Here is a 26,180-nt window from a genome sequence, read left to right on the forward strand (position 1 = left end):
TAAGGTCCGACCTCCTCTTGAGGCCTTCCTCAGCTGATGGGGTTATTTATTTCTTATCACCATGACAACTGCAGACGGCCACAAGATGTGGTTTGAAGTTTTGGGAACAACAAGTTAGAGCCAACTTTGGAAAACTGTTATAACTTCACCCTGAGGCCAAGAAAGAACTTTCAAGTTTCACTGTAAAGGAGTTGAGATAAAAGTTTGGATAACGTGTTCATTTTATAAGGAGTCAGGCTTCTCATGTAATGGAGCCTTTTGAAGTGAGTCATGATAAACCTGGTGATGTCACATAATCTGTCAATTTAAATTTAAAGGGCTGCTTGCTCCAATTGGGAAGTTATTATAAACTGAACATTTATCTTTAAAGATGAAGATAGTAAATAAAGTTGAGAGCTAAAGACAACTCAACCTTCTCTAAACTACAATTATTGCCATGTAGTTGTATGCCTTCAACAACCAATGCAATTCCAGTCGACAGTTTTTTTCAGACTCATGTCAGGTCACTTATACCTTTGACCCTTTGCCACCCAAATCTAGTCAGTTAATCTGCAAGTTTATTTGAACATTTGGGCCAATTTTGAAAGGACCCTCTCGATGGCTTCTTTAGAGGACGTGTTCACAAGGCAAAAAGGGTTTGTAAGGTCAGAGTGATCTTGACCGCTGACATCCAAATTCTAGTCAGTTTATCTGAGTCCAAGTGAATGTTTGTAATAAATGTGAAGAGATTCCCTGTATGTGCTCCTTAGATGTTGCATTCACACGACCAAAAACAGATTTTGTAAGGCCGCAGTGAGTGTGTCATATAAGGAGGGCTGCATTTGGAAGTGCTGTAAAATGGGTGTATGTTACTTGCACTGTGAAGCGCTTTTTGTGGTTCATAAGACTGGAAAAGCACTACACAAAAATGCATCTGCGAGGCAAAAAATTGAGGAAATTCACTCAAGGTGTTGAGATATTGTGTTCACAAGAATGAGAGAAGGACGGAAAGACAACCCAAAAATATAAGGCCTCTGGCCAATTGGCTGAGAGACATTTAAATGAAAAGATGTGTGCACAATAACACAAGTCAGAGTCCCAATAAGAAGTTTATTTCAATTCAGTCAATATTGTTAAAAAAAAAAAAAAGCCATGACATAGCTCGGATGTTTTATCTTTGTACAACTTCACACACACGTTGTGATGAAATGATCTCTGAAAGAAAAAAAAAACCTTCCTGCAAAACATCGGCAGAGAGAAAACGAGTAAGGCAAAGAGGAGATGGGTTAGTCAAGAATTTAAAATCCAAGCAGGCGACGTTTCCATCAAAGTTCCGATGACGTGTATAAAATGTACACGTTGAAATCTGAGCAATCAAAACAAAATTATTTACACATCTTCTTCTCTCTATCAAATTTGTTTCATAACAAAAACATGGCAAACGGGAGAAAGCAAAAGAACAAACATGTTTTGCTTTTTTTCCGCACTAGAGCACTTTTGGAGCTACTGTATGACAACGTACATTCACTACCTTAAGAGATCGATCTACATACTGAAGAGAACGTGAAAGTCAATCAGATACACAGTATGTCATTGCTACCCTCTCCTTGATTTGTTTTTCTTTTTAAATCATAAATATCTTTAGTGTTGCCTTTCCTGGCACCTGCCCACACATTAGCATTCTTCACTCTGGAGAAACAGACAGAGAGAGAGATTGTGGTTTCTTCTTTCTTTTGACTTCTAGTTTTTATCGCTGTCATTCTATCCACAGTGCGACAGAAATAATGTGCCCGTTTTTTGGTCTGCAATGTGTAATACACTCACTTACTGTAGCGGTAAAGGTATGCTAGCGTCATTTTCTATGGCAATGTGGTGATAATAAAAAAAAGGCCAGGCTGGACTATCTACACACCTTTGAACAAGTCTGTAAGCTACAAAGTTTATATTTTTTTAAACCTCAGGTTGTATTTTTCCTGAGTTGTTTCTGCAGCTGTTACAGGAAACTTCCTACAATTCTACTGAGCCGAGCTACAAGACATTTGCCCATTTAAGGCAATGAGGAAATCAGAGCATGAATACCAGATAGCTTTACCTGCGCTTACAATTATTTATTTTGAAACAAGCTCAACAATAAAATAAAACATCTCTTCCTTGATATGTCAACCACTCAGGTTTGGATTCCCTTCAACTTAAACCTGTCAAATACTTGAGCAACAACAACAAAAAAAAGCTTCAACACTGTTTACAACGCCTCTTAATAAGCCAAAAGATAGGAAACAAAAATAAACAGCTTCTCAGTGTTTCATTCTTATACCAAACCTAGAAAAGAGCATCTTCAATATTAAACAAACAGAAAATCAACAACAGCTTTTGAACTTTCCCTGTCAACGCAGAGAGAAGGTCAGCTTGAAGGTCACTTATCAGGGAGCGTGTGTGATGAGGCTCCCGACATCGATAAGCACTGATACACATCTCTTTTCCGGTGGAAAACATTGGAACAACTCGGACCTTTGCTGTACCGAATAAAGAGATCATCAAAATCTGAGGGGAAGGCAGAGAGGCGGAGAGACAGAGATGAAGGGTTCATACATTCGCTTTGAATGAAGAAGAGAAGGAAAAGAAGTCCAGAGTTTGTTTTTTTTCTTTCTCGTGAATAAGCACATCAGTCCCGGTGCTGAGGAGAGACAGAGGTGCAGGGGAGTGTGAAGAGGATGGTGGTTACTGGGCGGCGGAGGGAGGAGGTCAGGACACAGGGGCTCATTTCACCAGCCTCTTGGCTACATCTCCGTAGGCAATCTCAATCTCCTTGTCGCTGGGGCAGGTGTTGGTGAACTCCTCGCGGGTGTAGGCGATGTTCAGATACTTCCAGATGGCCGTCATCTCTTTGGGAATGTCGAAACCTCTGTACTTCTGGGCCACCACCTGCAGGGAAAGTAAGGTGTCATGAGCCATGAATGGAATGAAATAATATTGAACTATAACCTTACAAATTAAACTACGTACTCTTTATTTTATTTTTTTTACTTGGAATGTGTGTATTCAATTCGTTTTATATAATGTGATATAGTTTTTATTTCTTTGCATCAATTAGGAGCTCATTTAAAATCCATATATAATCTGTCAAATAATTGCACTTTTTACCAAAAAAAACTGCCTTAAAACTTTGTGTAAACCGCAAATTGTTCTCTATACTAATGTTTTACCCTTGCTTCCCTAGAAATAACTAATTATTTTAAAAACTACAACTAATGTAGGATTATTTTATTAATTCATGATTAATGATACCATAATTTAAATTCAAGAGCTGTAAAAATAAGTTTGAAAAGACTAATGACCATTTTGCCTTAGAGATGTTTGAACAATCAGTTTAAACAAGAGTTAAATATATTTGCATTAATTTGAAGGTTACCAATTTAATTGTTGAAGTCACTTATCCCAAAGAACCTAATAAATCAAAAGATCAAAAATGTTTTCTTTTAATAATTTTTTTCCCAACCTGCTAAACTGAATATCTTTGGATTTTGGATGATAAGTCAGGAAAAACAACAACTAAATATTTATTTTTATTTTCTGATAATGTACATCATTTCCTTCCATTGTGTTGTGGGAAATAGCTGGCAGATAATTAATAATGGAAATCACCATTAGCACAGATTGGTATCAGCATCATAATTTTTTTTATTTATGATAGTATCTCTGGTTCATTGTGACAATAGCAGAGATTTCACTAAATTACTAATCTGTTTGAAGGGTACATGGGTCTTTCACATAATCTGTCTGATTAGATCTAAAGTTGAGTGGAACTACGCTGAGACAATTATTCACCAAGTGTAAAACAACACACATTCTTATTAAATCCTGATTATACAGTTAAAAGTGTGTCCTCCCTCACCTTCACTATGTGCAGCTTTGGCAGCAGGGTGCAGTCGGCCAGAGTCATTTCATCGCCGTCCAAGAACTTGCGGCTGGAGACCTTGACGTCCTCGATGCTGTTGTGGTCGATCTCATCGGGCAGTGGTGATCGGAGGTACTCATCCAGCTTCTGCAGCATCTTCATTAGCCCGCGCTCCAGAGCTGCAGCACAAAGAATGTTAAAATATTATTTAAAAACCACAATAAACTAATATGAATCTAATTATATGTTCAGGATGAGCAGATCATCAACTTCTGTCAGCGTTGACTTTTCCTGAGACCTCTTCCCCAGCTGCTTCAACTATTTGCTGAGCAACCACATGAGGGCAGCATTTTACCACATATTTGACATGCAGAGACGTGGCTGTAACATCAGCACCTGTTCGATCTGACCCAACCCATTACAACAGCTGTGGAATACAAGAGCCCTGTTATAAATACAAACTCTGAGAAGCTTATTCCTGACCACACATTTGCATTGGTCTGATAAGACAGGTGTTCTGCTTTATCTTATTTATCCATCTATAAATATATAATTAATACTTTACTCTGCTGTAGGAAAATATGAAATTAATGTAACTCTGTTCTAGATTCAGTTGTCCACAGGCAGACTTGACCTGTTGCTTTATCACGGAACCATGAGATTCAGCCTCCAACTGTTGACATAGCCTTGTCTTTCACATCCAGCTGCCCGTGGTGCAGTATTTTCTCAGGGTGGAGAACAGCCAATGACAACATGATACAAAATCTTGGTGGTTTGTGAAGATTATTCACATCTTTCCCAGGAAGTTATTTCACAAATGGTTTCACGCAGGACTCAAGTCAATAGTGTACATATTTTTCATATTGTTCCGATAATCTCATCGGTTATTTCATGGTGCAGCTTTTCTCTTTGACAGCAGGGTGTGTAAATCAAGAACTGGAGAGATGAGATTGTTAAGAGGTTGCTATGGTCCGTTCTCAGGACAGCTGCTCTGTTGTTTTCTGGAAAGCTCCGCCAGGTGAGAGAGAGAGCGTGAGGACAGGAGGAGGCAGCAGAACAAAGGCTTTGTGTTCCTGAGTCCTAATCCACCAATCAGGGCAGGGCTACCAATGTCACCTAGCAACCAATAACTCCCTGAACAATGGGAAGGTTCCTGGATCCACTCTCTTTACTCTGCGTGTGTCTGTGTGTGTGTCACAAACGGATGTAGGCAACTTACCCTCATTTGCATCTGGCTTTGAGTTCTTGATGTAAGCTGAAAACTTGGCAAAGATGTCCATACCAGCTGTGTTCGACTCAGGGTGTCTTGCACCAAGCTTGATGTACCTTCATACAAACACACGTTCAGTACAAGTTAACATACAGGTCCATAAATATGAAGAATATGATGTTACTATGCATTTTTGTTATTATATATTTTTGTTTAGTCAATAACAGCAGTGCAATTAACTTTTTATATCAATCCCACGCACATCGAACCTGCTGCTGTAAATATTCACCAAATATGCTATGTTAAGAAACATCCAGACTCCTCCCCCCTGATCGTCTGTGATGAGTCTATGTTCTCTCCCCAGAGTCAATACTGAACATGGAGACAGGGAAATGCTTCTCTTATCTATATCGATTCCAATTTATCATATCTGCCTGAGCAAGTACTCTCCTGTTTCCAGCTGGCTTTTAATAAATCATACGACGACAAGTTTCTTACACTGCACTGTTACTTTCACTCTATTATTTTTTTTTATTCTCTTTATAAATTAATTTTATTGTCATATGTTCCTTTTACAAATTATTACATTTACGGTTATATTTTGTGTAAAATACTTTGAATAGCCTTGTCGGTGAAATGTACTGAACAAATTATATTGCCTTGTCCATGTCTTCATGAGGAATAAAAGGCCTTGGGCTGAAAGCTACAGAGGAAACTAACAAAGTATGATGACATAGACAAATTGTTGTTGTTGGTTTCGGTCTTTTGATGTCGTTTGTTGATAAGCTACCACTCACAGGACAGAACTGCACTGTGTGTTTGGAATATAGGTGTGGCAAACTGTTGACACAGGGATGAGAAAACTCTTACTTGGGTGGACAGAGGACATCCTCCAGGAACTCCTCGATCTTGTTGACGTCAGTTTTGACCTCGCCGTTGTAGGTGATGAAGGGCGGGTGTGTGCCGGGGGCCAGGTTCTGGAGGTCTGCTGGCTTCCTGGATGACAAAGAATGGGGCAACATCAGTGGACTGAAGCTAGCAGAAGCAAGCACGCCGTGTTAACCACGAAAAACATCTCCTTAAAAACTGACAATGAGTTTGTGATAAAAGGTTGTAAATGAAACAAGATTCATAACTGGTCGGATTTATTCTGGTGTAAAAACATGAATCAGCCCTCCTCTTTATCCATTTACAGCTGCTATGTCTTCAACTGTGCATGTGTGGGTGTGTCTGTCTCCACGAGTGTGATTGTGTGTCCCTTTCTCTCTCTGCAGCCTTCAAACCAGCACATTTTGTACCAGATGTCTCTGGCAGGCAGATGACACTGACACACAAACAAAAATGAGCATGTGTTGAGTGAGTGGTGTGAACACAAATCCACAGAACCCAGATGCTTATAAAGACAACATAACACAACAGATGGGTGTGCGCCAGCTGACAGTGCGAATCCATTGTTATTCTCATATAATTAGCCACAAAAACCAGGTTTGTGTTGTGGCAGTGTGTATAATTGTGGACGTGTCTTGGGACAAGTCATCTGAGGGCAAAAAAAAAAAAAGGGGAAATGACTTCATGTCTATGGCATGTGAAAGGGGAAGTGGCTCCCCTCAACCTCTGATATCACCGAGGAGGGGGTAAGAAGCTTCCTTGAGACTTTCATCACAGAGACAAATATTAATACGACTGCCCTGAGCCAAGAGAAGACATAAACTCAGGAGATACAAAGAATATCTCAGTTCAGGGACATGAAGTGTGACATTCACGTCATTCTGCAGGTGTGACAACAAGAACTGTCCTTCATTTCAAACACGACAATTAAAAGAGTCGTAAATACAGCAAACACACGCCTCCTTATGCAACACAGCCGTTTTATGTTGACTAAAGACTAAAGAAGCTGAACAACATGTTCACCTTCTTTAGTCTTTATGGGGAAATAAAAAGCAAAGGCTGAATCTGTTTTGCCTCTAGAGGGGAATAAAAACAAAGTAGTTAAGTTTTCCCCTCAGCTGAACAAAGGCTTGTTTGAGGCGCAAGGGGTAAACTGACACTTCTAAGTGGGCGGACATCCCCCATTGCCTTGAACAGGATATCAGCACACTCTGTTTCGTGTCACACGGCCACAGGTAAAATAGATGCAAATGTGTCCAAACCTTTGCTCTCATCTTGAACGTGCAAACATGCACCACAACCAAACTACTAAATAAGCATATTAATACTGCTTTCCTCCTTTTAGTTGAAAGAGGGCACATTCATCTGGGACATTATTTGTTTATTTTTAGCATCCAGTGATCTACATGTGGCACAGGAGGAGCCTCTGGTATAAAATGTCAGAAATATTCAAACATACATGGCGGAGAAAAACCATAGCAACCAGACATCCATCTGACCAACAGCCTTGGCTGAACATAATCTGGAACTCGCCCGTCCTGGCTTAGCATGTGGAAAAACATCGAGTAGACCATTGAGATGAATCACACAGACAGAACATAGTGGGGTTTTGGTTAAAGAACTTTGTTAGTGCTGGAATCCACATATGAAAGCACGTTCCCCAGCAGCTGGGAGGAAAATTGCAGAGGATCACAGGGTTTTCTGATTCCAGGCATGAAAAATAACATGTTGGCGACCAAAATCTAGGCAGGAAGCGAGCGGAGCGAAGAACCTCAAATAGCCCCTCTAGAGTCTGTGTGTTTGTTTTCCTCTGATTCTCTCCATCCTGGGAAAGGGTCATGGGAAAACCAAATAAGTAGTCGTGAAGCGCAGAGTATGTAGAGCGGTGGGGCGCGATCAAAGTGTTACGGAGCTGTTGAGCCCTTCATGGAAACGCCCAGAAAATGGGTGTGAAGCTATCATACAGAGTAAACGCCAATTTATTCTGCTTCTACGTATGAGACGACACATGTTTACAAATGATATAACCTCAATTTCCCAAATACTTCCATGGATCCATTACTTAGGAACGGATTTTAAGCAAAACATCCACTGGACGGCAGCACAGAGTTGAGGGGTTGTGACGACAAAACAAATATGACAACCCCTAACAAACGCAGAGTGCAGACAGATGGCTCTGTATGTTTCCGTATGTTGAGCATAAATGAACAAGAGGAATAAGATAAGACCAGGAGGAAGAGGAGCATGACTCACCTCTTGAGATCCACTGTGGTAACATTGAAGACGACTCCTTTCAGCCACAGGATCATGAAGAGCCTCTGGGAGAAGGGGCAGTTCCCAATGCTCTCTCCATCACATCCCGCCTTAAATAAATAGAAACTATCGTTAGAATAGGAGATCAACTATCAGCAATGTCATAGGTATCAGTCCTGAAGAATCAGTGAGTACACAAACCAAGAAGTACTGGGTTTAATGATTACACACATAAAAACGCAAGGCAATAGACAAAGATCTTAAAAAACATCTGTAACAAGTTTCGACTGATAACACTTGGCTCATAACTGGGGCTGAAACTGAAGAAAAGGTCCTGATTATCTGTGATGAAAATCACATCTCTGTTGCACAACCTTTATGGCCCTGGGGGCGTTTTACTGCCTTCTCCCAAAGAGGGCCCATTTCAGACAATCACTCTTTCATACACATCAAGGGCGGACCCTGAAAACACTTTAATAGAAGGGAAAAGACTACATGGGGACCATCCTCTTGTCTCAGCTGCTCCAGCAGACTTCCCCTCCATTAATCTGCCAAACTGACGTCTAATAAGAGTAAGAGGAACCTTCTGGAGTGGAGGGGTGACTAAGATGGCCTCTTGTTTCCTTTTCTGCTTGACTGCACAAAGACAAGAAAGAGTGCTGGTGGTGGTGGGACTGAGAGCCATGGAAGCGGCGTGTGCCCTCCGGATTCAGACAGGACCCAGATTTGAGATGAGAATTTAGCATTAAAATCGGAATTGTAACTGAATTATTTTTTGGATGGCTGAAATTATGAAAGGATCAGAGCAGCAAAAGCAGAGATTTATATTGCCCTTTCACAGCAATAAATCCGAAAATCTATGGGAGGATGCTGCAAACTGCGATATCTCCGTCTCATCTCACCATCCATCCACCTCTTCTGACATGCACTCTAGCCAGTCTCCATTTCTCCTCATTAGCACTTCTTTTCTCATCTCACAGCCATGTAGGGAGAGAGCGTAGAAAGGGACAAATATGGTTTGGCTTCTACATCAGAGGGCAGAAAAAGCATTTCATTTGATTAACTTAGCTTTGCCCAGTATCTAAATGAGATCTGCCATGCTGACTGGCAGAGTTATTTTCCCTTCCAAGACGACCTATTCAATTTTCAGTTAAACCGCAGACTGGTAAAATTGAGGGCCATCACTGTGAAACTGAAATACTCTTGTTCTCATTAGCTCCGAGAGTAAAATCTTTTTCATTTTCACTTCTTAAATACTAAAACCACAGCCTTTACTGAAGACTTGGTGTAGAGTTCGCTCTGCGGATACCAAGCCTGTTGAGGTATGTCATTCTCCAGGCATGGCAAGCCTAGAAAGAATGCACCGTATTCATCTATTCACAAGGACATACTTGGAGGTCATTCAAGTATCTGCGCTGAGGAATGCACCTCTTCACTCAGCATAATACTGTAGCAGAGCCTCGGTGAAAACCACTGAATATCGTTTCTTTCTCTGCATACGTGTGTCGTCAATCATTTCAATTCTCACCAGAATATTTCCTGCTATTTTACCACCCCAGGAGGCACAAAGTGTATGTGTAATGCAAAGGACATACACAAATAAACTGTTTTTGCAAATTATTAACAAACACTGTTTTCAGAGATCATCTTGACGAAGGGTGGCGTCTGGACAGAGCATGTAGGAGGCAGCGTTTTTGCTTTTAAGCACAAACACTCTCAGATCTCATCTTTCCAAGTTCATGTCTTTGTTTGTGTCTTTGGTACATGACACCTCTTTTTCCTCCCCAGCTATTTGTATTGCTCCAGTTTCATGTCTGTTGCATGTTAGAAATGTCATGAGCACTCCCACTCCCTTGCTGCAAATTTTCTGGAACTTTCCCTGCTGTATTCTCACGTGCGCTCACTTTTTCTAGAAATGTTTACTAGGGGGCTGGCAGGAGAAAGACCAGAAGGTGTCCGGAGCAACTGGTCTGTGCCTCTCCAGAAAATTTCAGGAAAATATCCCGACATCAGTGCATGTCTGTAAGCAGCTAAAATTGCCGACAGATTTACAAAGATAAGACGGACACAACAGTTTTGGCTTAACAACTATGAATGAAGAATATTTGTTTCCTATTTGAAATGCAGGTTCTGAACTGTCGTCAATAGCAGACGTTGTTTTGGAGCATTGAGTCAGTCTGGCAGCTCCTTGCTGGTGCTGCTGTTGTCCCCTGTGTGACACCCAGTGGGATGGCTCTGTTTGATCTGCCTGCTGGCTCCCATTGTACTGCGGCTGTCCTCTCCCGCCGCCTCTTCCCCCCTCTGAATTCAATATCTGAAAAGCATGGATTAGATCACTGCCTTTGTTCGGCAAATGAAAGTCCTTTTTTTCACTTTACATGATTCAAATCCAATATAAAGCTTTGGCCGTGAAGTGTTTGGGGGGTATCATGGTTCACGGCCGTCACCACACTAACACTAGTATAAGCTGATCCTTAGGAGACTAGAGACACATCAATGGGATGATTACTCCATTTTCCCCAAAGCGCTGCACCCACAGAGATCCATTCAGTTCTGGATCTAGGGTGGTCATGCAGCACAGCAACTGTTCCCATGGCAATGGCCAGACACATATGACATGGAAAGTAGAGCACACAGCGTTAAGGGGATTACCAGTTCACAGGTAAACCGTCTGGAGTGAGCCCTCTTTGCAAACAAATTCGAACCACACGATGCAATTATACTTGTAAATCAAAACATCTTTACGGGACATGAACAGAAGGAGCTGCTTTGAAGCAGTTACGCAAGTTCTGTGTCTCAAGTGTCCAAGAAGAAGAAGAAGGCCACAGCATTTTACACTTTTCTATTCTCTCTCAGTCTGGCAAGGCTCCGACCCTCCGGAGTGTGCAGCAGGTCAGACTGCAGCCCTCTGCAGAAGACACTGAGAGCCGGGATGCAGCAAGAGAGACAGAGATATTACAGGAAATAGGGAGGAAATTCGAGATCATGGGTAGTGCTAACAGACATGAAGGAGAAGAAGCAATATTAGATGCTTTCATTGAAAGGTAGATGGAAGACAGCATGCTTCGGTGGCTGTTTACTCTTTGGCACGCGTCTTTCTTCTTCCCTTTTCCCCCCTTTATTCCTGTCCCCTTTTCCTGGGCCCCTCTGTGGCGTCAGCCGAGGGGGTTGGGCATTTGGGGGAGGAGAGACAAACTATTCCAGAAATGTCCTGTTACTCCCGCCAAAGAGGGAGCTTTGTTTAGTTTAAGTGATAATGCCTGTGGGGCCTGCATTTCCGCTGCCACCATCATATAAACTGCTGTGCTGTTAAGGAAGAGCTGCCCTACATTTTAAAGTGTAAACACAATTTAGGTGAACCAAAATTGAGTAACACCAAAAGAATGACCTCAGCTGATCAATGAAAATATTTGAAACTAGATTTTTATTTGAGGCTTATGGTCTAAACCCAAGTTGAAGAAGGTGAGGACACCCCTGAAGACGTTGGTCTCCTCTACCAGACCAACACTTTCCACAGAGCCACTATTATAGCGTGACATTCAGAAAAGGGCTTCTGGAGAAAATCCTATACACCAACAACACAAAGCAGTTATTGTTTGTAGAGTTTTGGGAAAGTCACCAGTTAGCAAGTGCTAAAAAAAAAAACACCCCAATGAAAAACACACAGGCCAGGCAAGAAATTGTTTCAAACAGGCCCTTGTAAGGAAAAGCACACGAGTTGAAAGAGATGAACTTTTTCCAAGACGTGAACCAGTGATTCGGTTCCAAATACAAGCAGCACTCCCAGGAACACAGAGCAGCGCCCTGTGTGGAGCCTGCTGTTCTACCACCTGTCTGGTAAATGACTCACATCTTGGAAACAGTCACATAGTAAGATTCATAAGCTGTGAACTCTGGATAATGGGATGCAAAGAGTTTATCTTCACTAATAGAGAGCTAAGCAGGAGATTATCCAGTCAGTGTTCAGGGTGGCGCAGCATTCAGGAGCAAGAAGGACATAACTTATTATTGCTGCTGCGGAGATCACTTGTTTTTGTTTTGCAGCACATTGACATCAGCCCTCATCAACAAAAGCTCTTGAATCTCATTGCCTTTCCAAGCTGACATCTTTGTGGTCAAAGTTTACGTGTATGCCATCTATTTTTTTCATCCTGAGATATTAGGTTTTTTTCTCAGTTTTGCATCTGTTGCGAGATGTCATCAATATGCCCAGACTCATAGTGAATCCTCCAGATTATCTCTTGCTGTATTCTCTCATGGGTTCACGCTGTCATAATCCAAAGTTTTTACTAGGAGGCTGGCAGGAAAAACTCCAGAGAAGGTACAGAGAAGTCTACAAAGCAGCTGCAATGAAATTTTCCCCGATATTGAACTGCTACAACAACGTCTGGCCCAAGCTGACAACTGCTAACAGACTCGTATGTTTTATTTAGGCTCAATGGATGGGGTTTGAGTCAACAGACGCTTGCTTATTTAATACCAAACAAACAGCTGCCCAGCGGCGGCTGTTTATCGGGCTCAAGTCGGATGTTATCTAGGAGGCAGTGCAGAGGACAGCATGGCCCCACAGCGACACAATGAGCCTCAGTCAGACCGGGGGACAGTCGTCTCTTTGAAACACACAGAATGTTCCGTAATGGTGAGATCACTCCTCTTATCACTTCCTCTGACTTAAGAGTAATAAGGATGATGCAAGGCCATAACTAGTATGGCCACGTATGCAATTTAAGGTATGTGCACTTTGAAAAAGTCCCATAACTAAAGAGCGGTTAAACTCAACTACTCTTCCTCTTTTATTCTTCCACTTCTCCTTCTGACACTTCTACTCATTTGATGTGAGATCACAGTCACGGCCGTCAGGGACAATGGATGCTGTTCAGCCAAGGAACGGTCCTCCCAGTCTCTGCTCATGGCTTAATTTTAGTAACATGGACGGGCTGTGCCTTCCCCTCCCCGGCACACTTCATATTCTAAATTAGGTGGGCTGCTCAGCAATTTCGAGCCACACTTTGACCGAATAAGGAATTGACTGACGATGCAACAAGCGTTCCTCCTCCTGCTCCGACACACACACAGCAGGAATGTCTGTTTGAGAGTGGGCAGCCCTAGCAACGTCATGGCAACGCCTCGCCCTGTTAGCTGGACGAGAAAAAAACGCTGGACTGAGGTTAGAGCTGTGACTACACTGAGGAGGTTGACTCAAATCTATTTGTCTGAGACAGCATTATCTTGCTAAAATGAGCCAGGTTGGGGGAATAAAGTAAATTAGGTTCCTGACATCTACACGCTGTGTCATACATCCAATTCCAAAGGGGGGGTCAGAGGTCAGGGCCAGCAGCAGAACAGCAGCAGTGATTAAGGGATGTCAGCGGGGTAGGTACTTGCAAATACAGAGGTTAAAAACACAGGTCATCAGCATGAAGTACAGACTGTTCAAAGCCACATTTTTTAAAAGTTTGCACACGGCACTGCAGACTGCTGAATGAAGATTTGGCTCTGATCTAGGGCTTAAAACTGCGACTTCCAAAACTTGTCTGCGACTGGAAAAATCAGGCCAATATCTTTTAGTGCTAGGTTTAAGTTAAGTACTAGATTGAGTATTTAAAGTCAAGTATTTAGATGCCTTAAGAAACAAGTATTCATGATATCAGGCTTTAGAAAATCCACCAGGCTACAGAAGTTGGAGTATAGCACTGAAACAAAACTTGACTAATCCATTCATAAAATAAATAATTGGAAACGTTGATGATCGATCAAAGCAAAAAATGCAACCAATCCTCTACTTGCAGCCTTACTCTGTTTTTCAATGGATCAACTGAAAAAAAGGGTGTGAGACCTTTAAGTTCATCAACTCATCGATGGAAACTCCGGTTTAAACAGTTTAAACAAGTGGTACAGGCCGATTTTGTTGAAGTTTGCCCTCATGTTTGTATGACTAGGGCTGGAGAGGGTGGGTGATGAGAGCCGAGTCCTGAGAGAGATGAGTGTACAGAGGAGTCAGACTCTGCAGGAACATGGAAACACCATCACTTCCTTGGTGTGGCTCTGACTCAGGCTGACATCACTCAGTGGAAACCTCAGGGCCGGTCAGACACAGGGCTACTGTGCATGAGGCCCAAGCACATGAGGGCCGTCTTAAGAGCCATCGGTTATGTGGAAAAAGGGAATCTGAAGTCTAAAAAAAGGTTTACTGCATATCCCTGCTATGGCAACGATGTTAGTCAAGCCAGTGATGATAGAACCACTGTATTTAACCTCCCTGTAAAAAGACAAACTGAGTTAGACACAGGATGAGTGTCTGGTGATGAGTAAAAGGGATCCGACATGATGGAAAAACAAACAGACTTGTAGGAGATCAGCTTGAAACATCAGTCATCCTTGCCTTGTTGTTTCAAGTGTTTCACACAAGCAACAAGCAGCAGACTGAAGTCAGCCCTAACTCATCGTAGACCACAGACTGAAGACTAGGTTATACAATCTCACATACATAAAAACCACTTTTGTCTCTAGCTACGTTCACCTAATCGTTTACATTTTTTAAAACAACTTCTGTTCAGACCAGTTTTTTAGCTCCAATTCCAAAATAATGTCTCTCCACATTAACACACATTCACATGGTCATGTACATGCCAGTGTTAACAAGGGGCAGATTGTCAATTTGCATTTGGTTGCCGAAAATACAACAAATGAGTGATAAGGCGATAAGGAAGACAGGGATATATTTGCATTTACCGATGACAAGTGGGACTGTTACAGTAAGAGACACACGTGGGTGTCTGCGTCATCTTTTAAAATTCTCTGCTTCTACCAATCCAGACTACAACGCAATCGTGCTCACAATTGTGTGCTCTGACTATGAAATAGTCAAAATAAGACTTTTAAAAGTTAATGTCTCTGCAAAATTTTGATTTAAGCCCAAATAAATCCTGTAGACTTTCCCTCCGGACAAATGTCTTGAATGGCAGCTGTGAACCTCCCTTGGGCACAAACACAGCGCCAGCATGCCATTATCACACATGCCAGCAAAGCCTGCACCACAGCCACCAGCACTGTCCTCATCATGCTGAGCTGACGGTTTTTCTTGTCTCACTTTCACTCCTACCCACAACTGAGTTTTCTTTCAGTAACAGTCTGTTTTTCACATTGTGAAAATCAAACAAGCAAAGCAGTTGAGGAACAGCTCACGTGTAAAGCTGGAAGTCATTTCAGCAAAAATCATAGAGTAAAATCATCAATATTAGCTGTTTGTGTAGTAGTGCTGACTGGAATTGTAACATTAATTATTAAAAGAGCTCCATAAGTCGTATCCTCTCAGGGTTCAATGACAAATTTGATTTGGGCTACCTGTCACTGTGCCTTGATGGAGGGAGGGACAATAATCCTCCCCCTGTCACCCTACCCTCCAGGATGAGGTACTGCACTTTGTTGTACATGTATGTCAGTGGGCTCTGCCATGAAGGACGCTGCACGTGAAACACAAGCAGTCTGGATGATGTTAAGACTGATTGAGTTACATGTGTAGTGAGCAGGACGGATTTCTCTTATTTACAGGGGCCTCACACACACACACACCTCTTCTTACAGTGAAGATGATGTAATAAGGAGGCAGACGTAGGGTCAGAGGATTGTTTTTCCTCCCCTGACCCTGCAAGTTAAGACTGCTGCAGTGACCTGTGCTATCGTATTAGCTAACAAGTGAAACACACCAATTTGAATTCAATCCTCAATGTCTCAGATCTGTGTTCTTCTGGGTTGACCTCACTTCCTGTCTTTGAGCTTGTAGGAGAAATAAGTCATAGGCTTCCTGGTCAGGCAGCACAGATGAGACAAGCTCTAGCACAAATAGACTGAATTAAGCGTTTCCTCTGGATGCATCGGCACAACATGATATAATAGAGGAGACAGTAAATCAGGCACAACTAGGTTCATGTCCACAAGTGCAGCGATGATCCAGCCTATAATTTTTTAGACATGAACATAAATTATCTTCCATAAAAAGGCAAAGAGTAATTGCACAGCCCCTCCTGGAATTGGTGTAATAACACACTGCCAGACCGATTAGGCCGGTTTCCAGGGAGTCCGTCAATCTCATCGTGACAAAGAAGAAAAGGTGACAGGCAGGGGGCTGCAAAAAGCAAAAACACAGTAACAGCACAGCACTCTACAACAGCAGCAGGCAATTAATCTTTGTCCCCTAACTCATGATGCTGACTGCACACTGCTGTACACGGGAAAAATAAACTGTTCTATTGATTTTACTATGAAAAAAGAAGCAGCACTCATTTCAGTTGCCAGGAATAGAAACAAGGGAGAGAGAAAGGGTTTGTTACCTATATGACAAGGAGGTTATGTTTCCATTGCAGTTTTGTCTTTGTGCAGGTTTGTGTAGACACAATTGAAATAAATTTTAGCAAAACTTGGTGGAAGGGTGGTCGAGGAAGAACTCATTCACTTTTGGATCAGATTCAAAACATTTTCAATCTTTAATCTTGAAAACTATGGCTTTCTTGAAAAACATTTCTGAATTTCTCAAAAAATAAGAGATCTTTAAGAAAAACTGAAGCATGTACAGAGTGCTAATATCTATAAACAGAAGCAATTTGGTGAGAATCCAGATGTATATGATCTCAATACATGTATGCAAGTGGCCATTTGTCCTTTGAGGTATAGACTCTCTGATTGCCCTTCTAGTTATAGCTGAAAAGGACCGTGCAAACAGTACAAATATTGTCTCTGAAATTCAAGCCGGTTTGAGTATACTCAGTATTATTACCATCATCAACCAAAGGTTGCCTATAGTTTACTGTGCACTAGTAAAAAAAAATGTAACACTTGGCCTTGCATGCAATTTTATGCAACTGCATTTAGCAAAGTTACTGCTGAAAAAGCTCATTGTGTTTCCATAAAAACAGCAGATCACGAGGAGTAACTCTGATTGTCACATGGTGAAACTGACAGAACAATTAGACATGAGCAGCTCCTAACTGGGCCTTTTCAGTAAACCTAAGCAGAACAGACTCCTCGTGGCTGATGTGTTTTTTTCATTAACCATTTCATAACCTCTGCCAAAGATTTCATGTTTCAGCCCTTGTCTGTTACTTTATTTATTGATTGGTTCATTTGTTTGTCAGCAATTGATGGGCCAAGAAAAGACTTTTGATGCGGATCCGGATCAGTGGGCGGATCCAGGATTTTATTTACTTCTCAAATATTGTGGGATAGCATATTGTTTTACTTTTTTCATTCATTTACATGGGAGTAGTTAACGAATTTTGATGAAAAAAAAACTCATATTTAGGAGACTGATATCCATGTGTGTGCGCAATATGGTGCAACTTGACAGAATTTAAGGGGACTGTTGGGCTTTGGCAGAGATATGCCCTCTACTCAGTGCCATTGTGGCTTCTAATGTGAATGGAAAAATAAGGTTAATCTGAGTTAACAGTGCAGTGTGTGTGGACTATTAATTGCTTCCACGGAGGGTGCTCACATTATTCATTCTGATCATCCTTGTGACAGAAGTGCTGCTTTGGTAAGACCGACCCTACTGATCCTATGGGTCTGTCCTGAGGGACAAACGCAGATGGGCTCTTATGCCAGCCAGACTTAAAAGCACTTCTCCAAAACGTTCACTGGCTGTGCAATCACTGCTAGCAAAAACATAGAGGTTCGGAAGCAACAAAAGGCTTTGCAGGCCACAGCATGACCCGAGCACAGTGGCAGCCAAGAGACGCATTCACAAACAGATAAAGCCCGGCTGTTTCTGTTAACTCATGTATATTCAGTTCACTGCCATACAGTCAGATGATGGTGGCAAGTGACTTGTCTGCCCTGAATTAATTCAGAGCAACTTTGTAAGATGTGAAAAACAGAATCAGAGAAACGTAATCAAAACTTTTAGTTTTACACCCTGTTCACACTAATATGGATATTTTCTGCAAAACAAACTTTTCCCTCTAGGTTTCGACATTCTATGGCACCTTCCAAGGTGCAGATTCTAAAAGCTCTGGCTACCGTGTTCATGTTAAAGTATAGTGCTTAGGAAACAATAAAATTACAGCTTTCTTTGCACATGCCCACTTCTTTGTGTAATGAGAAGGTGCCAAAAACAACAACAATGGCAGCTATATACCTTTTTTCTTCTTTGGTTATTGATGCTAGGTCTGATTACACCCATTGGCCCTCAATGCTTGTTTTTGCGTTTGTAGTCGTTTTTGTGTTCATTTCTGGATGATGGAGATCTTTTTTAAAACAATTTTTGTTTTTTTTTAAAGGTCAGGTGGGGAGAATATACGTTCAAACATCTATCAGTGGCGCAGACAAGGTCCTATACTGACAAGAATTATAAACATTTCACACTTAACACAAGACAACAAGCTAAGTTGTGTCAGAGCAGCTTTCAAGAAAAAAATCACATAAATCAGGTTGTGCTATGATCAATGCAGTGAAACGGAGGGACCTTGGTTTAGAAGAGATTTCCACGTGCATCTTACATTATGATGTTTCAACAAAATAAGAAACATCCTTTTTATGTTTCATGTCAGAGTTGTATCTCTCACAATTATCACAGTAAAATCTGAGTTATGGTTTCATATTGCCAAATTAACAATATGATGTTTGGAGGTTCCAAGTAAAACAGAGGGGGTGCTTGGATGAGAGTTTCACCAGCTCTCCAACACTGATCGCTGCTCGTGTGTAAAACAATATCTAATCTGCTGTCGTGTGATGTGGTCAAGGGTCGGCCCTCCATTAAACACTCATTATATTGTGCTCATTTGCAACGAGGCGCAATAAACAGTGGCCATTCCGCGCTTCACCTCCCCGCCCACACAGACGAACTATGTAAAGTGTTCCCATAGCAGCGCGACAACTGTTGCTGTAAACACAGCCGATAGAAAAGATCATCAGAGTGTCTCTAAACTGCGTTGGTCAGCTTCTGTTGGTGGGTAAACAATGTCGTCGCTGCCCAATCAATACAGACGGACAGTGAGGCAGCTCATGCACTCAAGAGTGTAATTAGTCAACTTGATATGTGGCGGTGCCCTAACAGATCTGACACTGCTGAGCCAGGAGAGCACACACACAGCTCCTTATCAGCTGTTCCCAGAAGCCCGGCTCACTGCAGCGTGCCCATAGCAACCTGCAGGCCTGCCATTGTCTCCCATGGCCGTGTTCTACACTGCACAGTGAGAACAACGGCATCAATAATAGATGTGGACATGTCAGACGACGGTGCTTAACACAGAGACGTGCTGGAGGGATAAAAGCGACCAGGCCAGCGTGGCACCAACGCAGACACATCGAGAAAACACACAATGGAAGAAACTGCTGTACCCAGCGAGCTGTGCAGTCCAAAGAGGGAGGGTCTGAGGGGGGGTGTTGCCCACATATGTCCAGGCCTGGGGATGATGTAACCTCTCCTGAAGGCTGTGAGATGCACTTCCAGAAGTTAGGCTGAGAAGTTTGTTCCCATCGCCCTCACAAAACAAAGAATCTCTTCAACAGAGTCAAAAAGGAACAGTACAAGTAAAGTGGGAGCATTTGGAAAAGTGCGGGATCTCTGTTTGAAGTCACCAGAATTCAAACTACAGAAGTTGAAGACTACAAATCTGAAAGTCCAAAGACGCATCCTAAGAAGAAATATAACGGTGGCCAGGATACAAATGCATGATCAGATTCAAGTCACACTGGAATGGCTCTCAGCAGAGGGCACACCCCCCCACCTCCCTAAGTCCCTTCACTAGATCTGAGATTTTGAATTGCTTCGGACTGCATTTACATAAAACGTCTCTCTGGGTGCTAGCAGCCACCATCACTTGTAAGTGTCTCAGGTCGGTGAGACCCCACTGCAGCAGCACCACCCACACGCCCCCCCTCAGCCATGCAGAGCCTCACACCCCTCCCCCTGCCAGCCCCCCATTCTCCCCCTTTTCTCTCCTCTGCCATTTTCCCGCCCTGCAAGGCATCAGGCTGAAGAAAAGAAATTCACAAGCCTCCTTCACCACCACCACCACCACCACCACCACCACCACCACCACCACAAACCATCATCATCCTCATGGCTGTCACCACTGGGGCAGAGACAATCTGATGCACGAGTATAGATGTAGGTAAACCAGAGGTGTTAATAGAGTGATGATGATCCCTGGTGTGTCTACAAATATCAATGGGCTGAATAACCCAGAAATAGCACAATTCTGCATTAAATATCAGCCAATGTAAGGAATCCCTATTGACATCTGCATGCAACGTGCACAGACAATAGGGCCCAAGTCTTTGTCTTCAAGGTAATCTGTCTCCATCAAGGTCATCCCCACACCAGTCCATCCTTCACAGATCTTTGCTGCCACACTGACTAATGACCCAAACACCCAACATGCACTCCAATGACCAGTAATGAATGGCCGTTTGCACCCCCACCGAAATCCATACTGCACCAGTCCACTAAGAGCCATAACAACACATGTGCAGCAGAGGATCTGGTGTCATATGGCTGTATGGGGCTGCTGAGGACCACTACCGGGCTTTTGTTAACCAGTTAGCGGCCAGCTTCTCGCCTGAAGGAGGGAGGGGAGACGGAGGAGGAGGAGGAGGAGGCTGCGGGTGACACTGCAGGCTCCACATGGCCACGATGGCAGAGAGGGTTCCACAAACTACAGCCTGCTTTTCTCACTCACATCACAGAACATCTGCTCACAGCGATTCCATTGAAATACCAAACCCCCTCCGCGGGGTGAGTGGAGAGCTAGTGCCCCCGGCTAGCTCAAGTAGCTTCCAGCCAAACGAACCCCTTGTTTGCAGGGAGAATAGAACAAGCGCGTATCCCCGTTTTTCCCGAAGCAGAAATAAAGCTGTTAAATTCAAAGTTTAACGAGGTTTGGGGAGAAAGACAAACTTCTCCTGCTTCTCTTACCTTCACGAAGAGCTCGATGACGGGCTCGTTGTCCGGCTTCACTCCGTTCTGCGGCACCGACAGAGACATGGTGGATGCTGCTGCTTCTCAAACTTAAAGAGCTTTTCCTTCGCTACCACGCCCGACTCAGCTCGGTCCACTTCTTCTCCAGCTCCCCTCCTCCTCTCTCTCTCTCTCTCTCTCTCTCTCTCTCTCTGAGGCGCCTGTTCTCTTCCCTCGGGGAGGAGCCGGAGCCCGGGAGTGTCGTTAGCAGAGCGGGATGCGGAGGCAGCGTGGGTCCGTTACAGCGCTGGTGTGGGCCGGGGAGGAGGCTGTGTGTGCCTGGGCTGACTGAGAGGAACTGTGCCTGGAAAAAGAAGCAACGGGAATATTTAAAGCCGTGATGTCATCCGCAGCGCAAACACAGAAGAATGTGGGAGGGTGTGAGGAGGGGTGGGGGACTGGCTGCTGGGAGGAGGGTGAGGAGGAGGAGGAGGAGGACGCCGGGCCAGGGAGCCACTCAGCGGCTGCACTGAAGCAGTGCTCCGGGTGTCTCCTCTGGAAGTCCTGGGACACGTTTGTTCAGATGTTTGACAAATCAAATTATGTATTCATAATTCTCTAAATATAATGTTCACTAATAGCAACACAATACATAAGGGAATCTTCCTCTGATTTGTAAAATGTTTTTTTGTTTATCAGTGTTTAAAACCTCAACCTTCCCTCAGGAGCAAAATTCGGGGCGGCTCCTGGTACAGGCGACCTGGCGTTTGCCTGGGTTGAAAAATGCCAAGGGCGCGGCACAAGAGACTGAATTATCATGACGTGACACATGCAATGTAAAACAATATATTAACGTCACACCATCATCCTCTAACCCCGGGACGCACCGGAGGTAGAAGCGCCGCGAAAAGCGGTCCGTCTTATCTCCTTGCCCATGTTCGCACTGGCAGCTTAATGCCGCGAAGAACCGAGAAGCGCCGCGGCCACACACACACACACAAGCACATAATCTCCTGTGGGGGGCGGCTACAGGCTTGCGTAGGTCAGTCACCTGTGAAGACCAGCATCATTTAGCCCTGACCCAGCGCGGAGAAATGCGCTGCCTGGGCCGCAGGGATGAGCCAGCCCCACGCCACTACGCTGCCATGGGTGGAACCAGGACACCAGTGGACACAGGAGCTGGGTCCGACCTCATGGGTCAGTTTGGCAGGCTGTGTGTTGGCAGGTAGCCTGACGTTGTCATACTCATGATTCTAGTCAGAATATGAGTCTGAGACCGCTCCATTGGGCTGTGATTATGGGGCGTGTTTCAACCGAACCAGGAAAAAAATGCCTCTTAGCTCAATTGGATAGACCTACAACCAATCAGACCAACGTAGTATGTGACGTATGTTGAGCGACGCATAGTTGTTGTCAACAGAACTCAACTGCACGCACGCTGGAAGAAGTAAAAGAAGAAGATGAAGAACGATTTTTGCCGGTGTTGTAAAAATAATTTAAGGATACACGGAGAACTTACAGAGACTCAATGGCAGCATCTACACATCTCAGCTCTCCAGGCAGGCATGTTTTTGGAAAACAAAGTCAACCCAAGCGGTCTTTGATGACGTAACTGTTGATAATCTGTCCATCATCGTATAAAGCCCGCCCTGACATTTTGATTGGTCCGAACAACTTCTGTTTGGAGATAATTTCTCGCCAACGGAGCGACTCCAGACCGACCTTCCCGACCAAAAAATGTTGTGGGCGGGGCTAAATTCGTCTGGCACTCAGGCTAGTTGGCAGGACTTCAACCACCTATTCATTGCACAATATCTAATAATATGTCAATTTAAAAACAAAAATGAACCATAACCATTTCAAATAAAATATAAAAAATAAAAAAAAAATTAATTAAATTTAATTTTTTTTTTAAAAATGCACATCCTGCGCAGAAGCCCATTGTGCAGGAATTGCGCGCGCAGTTTTTTTTTGTTGTTTTTTCATTCATTTAATTTAATTTGATTTTTCTTTTTTATATTTAATTAATTTAAATTTACATAGTGTAATATATTTTGCTAAAAATAAGTGATTGAAATCCTGCCAATTTTAAGAGTTCAGTATATTGCCGGCACGAAGACAAGAAAGATTGGGGATCGAATCTGCGACCTTCGTGTTGAAGAACGACCACTCTACCCACTAGGCCAAACCGCCTGCTGACTCCCAAGTGGAACTAAGCACCCTAGGAAGATGGACAAATTATCGTGTGTGTGTGTTCGTGTCATTCTATGCTGCTTTTTATACACACTTCAGAAAAAATATTTTCTACCTTAATACCTTACTTAGAAGTTACTTTTATATTTTTGGATTTTAGATACTGGAGGATTTAACATGCTTTAAAAACCTATTGTAAGAGAATAACCCAGTAGTTTCAAAACTTGTCTTCTGACGCCTTACAAGAATCACAGTCTGCTGCTGCTGGTTTCAATGCGATGTCCTGAGGCTGCCCTCTGCTGGCTGCTGGGTTCCTCTGCTGCTCTTGCTTGGTTTGTGCAGCTTGTGATTAACTAAAGCTGTCCATAAAAGAAAATCTTTATTATCCTTCAAGGGCAATTTGATGTACAACCAGCAACCAGTGCACGACAAAAATAAGCCAATATATACAATGTAAATAAAACACAGTATAAAAACCCTATAGACTAAGTAGCAGGCGAAAATTAGCTTTTAACAAATTAATTGATAAGTCGACCAACAGAAAATTACCCGTCAACTATTTAGATATTCTAGAAACATTTCATTCTACTTTTAATTTCCTGTTGTGTTTCTAATTATTAATATTGTTGGTGACATTTCGTTGATAAATGTGTGGAGGTTTTATTACCTCTGCTAAGGAGGTTATGTTTTCACCTCTGATTTGTCAGTCAACATGTAATAAACTACTGGACCAAAAACCACAAAACTTGGTAGAAGGAACCTGTACGGCTCTGTTGAGCTCTACTGAGTGCCAGTCTAGTGAATGAATCTGTAATCCTGTCTCAAAAAACACCCCCCCCCCCCCCACAGGGTTTGTAGTGTGAAGCTAATGAGGTGTTTTATAAAGATGTGATCGAAAACGTCAGACCAAGTGAATCCACTTTATTTCAGCATGAACAGAAAAAAAAGAAGGGAGTTTCATTTCACCGTTAGCAGCAGGATATACTACTGGATTTTCCCTCTCATACCATGAAGGTTACTCTATCTCTTCAGTTACTAATAAAGTTCTGTTCAGTTAGACACACAAAGGGATTTAAGAACTGGGGTTAATGAAAATGCAAGAGAATTCAAAACCAACACAAATTAGTCCTCCCCACGTAACACTTTGCTCAACCTGCGTCCCTGAAATTCAAGTATGTGTCCCTTCTGTATTTCCAAAAACACTTTTAGCATTTAAAAAAAAAACACTGGCATGAAAATGAATTAACATGGACACTACAGGGTTATATCAGGCAGTCCATGCCCATCATACTATATTGCCATCTTTATGCAGCAGGAACCTGAGAAACGAGAATGCATAACACATCAGTATCATTCCTTAGGTTTCCATGGCTGTGACCAAACAGCTGCACTCCAGCTGTTGTCCTGAATGAGCTTTGCTAATGAAAGAATATTGCATAGTCACATGCAGTATGCGTTGAGAGCACAGCATCCTGGTTTAAATGTTACTATCAACACATCTCCTTTGGTACTCTATGTGCAACAAGCATACTGTGTCAGGGTGAAAATTAAAATAAATCACACATGCAGTGTAATTAATTTTGTATTATAATTTTGTACTAACAGGAGAAAACTTACGTCAAAGTCATATGGACGATGGGTACCCAGTTGTAGCGATGGTGGATACTTGTGTATTCAAAACAAATGAGATGTTAAAAGACCTACCTCGAACATAAGTAACCATCAAGTAGATAAACTACAGGTCTATTAGAAGAATTTAGATAAACCATTAATATTAGAAGAAGAATATTTCCATCTCAAACTTATCTGTTTACACCTTAATCATAATATAGCTTAAAAACCCAAAGCAAATAATTGAATCATTTCAACATGCATCAGTAGACATTCAATTATCTGAAATAGTTTTAATAAAACATGCACTTGTCAAAGTGTAGGTCTGCTATGTCTTGAAAAACAGCTTCAGATTCCTATCACTTGTGCACAACTTTCTGGAGGCCAAGTATGAATTACGAAATATGAGAATGGATTTTAAAGCGACGCATAGTTGTTGTCAACAGAACTCAACTGCACGCACGCTGGAAGAAGTAAAAGAAGAAGATGAAGAACGATTTTTGCCGGTGTTGTAAAAATAATTTAAGGATACACGGAGAACTTACAGAGACTCAATGGCAGCATCTACACATCTCAGCTCTCCAGGCAGGCATGTTTTTGGAAAACAAAGTCAACCCAAGCAGTCTTTGATGACGTAACTGTTGATAATCTGTCCATCATCGTATAAAGCCCGCCCTGACATTTTGATTGGTCCGAACAACTTCTGTTTGGAGATAATTTCTCGCCAACGGAGCGACTCCAGACACAAAAAAAGAACTGTACTTGTGTATATGTAGATGTATATAGGTGCATCATTGTCAGCTGTATAGCCAGTTACAGTTTTTAAGTGCAATATTGAATTAGCTTGGACCCCTAAAGAATGTTTGTATTAAACTATGAAATGGTCTCAATCTCCTTATTCGGCTTCCTTCAATGTTTCTCCTCCCTCTCCCTCTCTCAGCAGCAAAATGACAGGCTGGAGGCGGGATCACATCAGATACCATGCAGCGAATCCAGCCAGAGCAGCAATACAAGTCGCAAACAGAACCTGTCCCGTTGGGTGTCAGAGGTCGGCCATGGCGAGTTGACTGGCATATGCCGTTCCACTCGACGCCGCTGGATGCACAAATAGAGAAAAACAAACCTTGACAACAACAACCTCACAACAGTTCCTCATAGCAGCATGATGCATACAATGATAAGTATAATAACTACTCATTTTGGCAGCATAGTAGGGACATTTGCTGATGTCACCATCCGTGGCTCCGTGGACAGGC

At 42.6% G+C, this 26,180-nt stretch overlaps 1 protein-coding gene across 1 annotated transcript; it reads right to left on the reverse strand.

The window, feature by feature from the left end:
• Positions 1–1,069: 1,069 nt before the first annotated feature.
• Positions 1,070–21,463, reverse strand: clic4 (chloride intracellular channel 4). Its single transcript, XM_061082564.1, has 6 exons — positions 21,139–21,463; positions 8,226–8,335; positions 5,955–6,080; positions 5,094–5,200; positions 3,872–4,053; positions 1,070–2,901 (listed from the first exon to the last, which is right to left on the reverse strand). The coding sequence occupies exons 1-6, from the start codon at positions 21,205–21,207 to the stop codon at positions 2,737–2,739; spliced, it is 759 nt and encodes a 252-aa protein (XP_060938547.1). The 5' UTR covers positions 21,208–21,463; the 3' UTR covers positions 1,070–2,736.
• Between the last annotated feature and the right edge of the window lie 4,717 nt (positions 21,464–26,180).

Source organism: Limanda limanda, chromosome 12 (genome assembly GCF_963576545.1).
Source record: "Limanda limanda chromosome 12, fLimLim1.1, whole genome shotgun sequence".
NCBI classification, from domain to species: Eukaryota; Metazoa; Chordata; class Actinopteri; order Pleuronectiformes; family Pleuronectidae; genus Limanda; species Limanda limanda.

Excerpts from the sequence above, each read along its gene's own strand:
- clic4 (XM_061082564.1), bottom strand. The coding sequence starts at position 21,207 with ATGTCTCTGTCGGTGCCGCAGAACGGAGTGAAGCCGGACAACGAGCCC. Across the intron at positions 6,081-8,225 it reads ACCACAGTGGATCTCAAGAG|GAAGCCAGCAGACCTCCAGA; the intron begins GTGAGTCATGCT and ends TTTGTCATCCAG. Across the intron at positions 4,054-5,093 it reads AAAGCCAGATGCAAATGAGG|CTCTGGAGCGCGGGCTAATG; the intron begins GTAAGTTGCCTA and ends TTTGTGCTGCAG.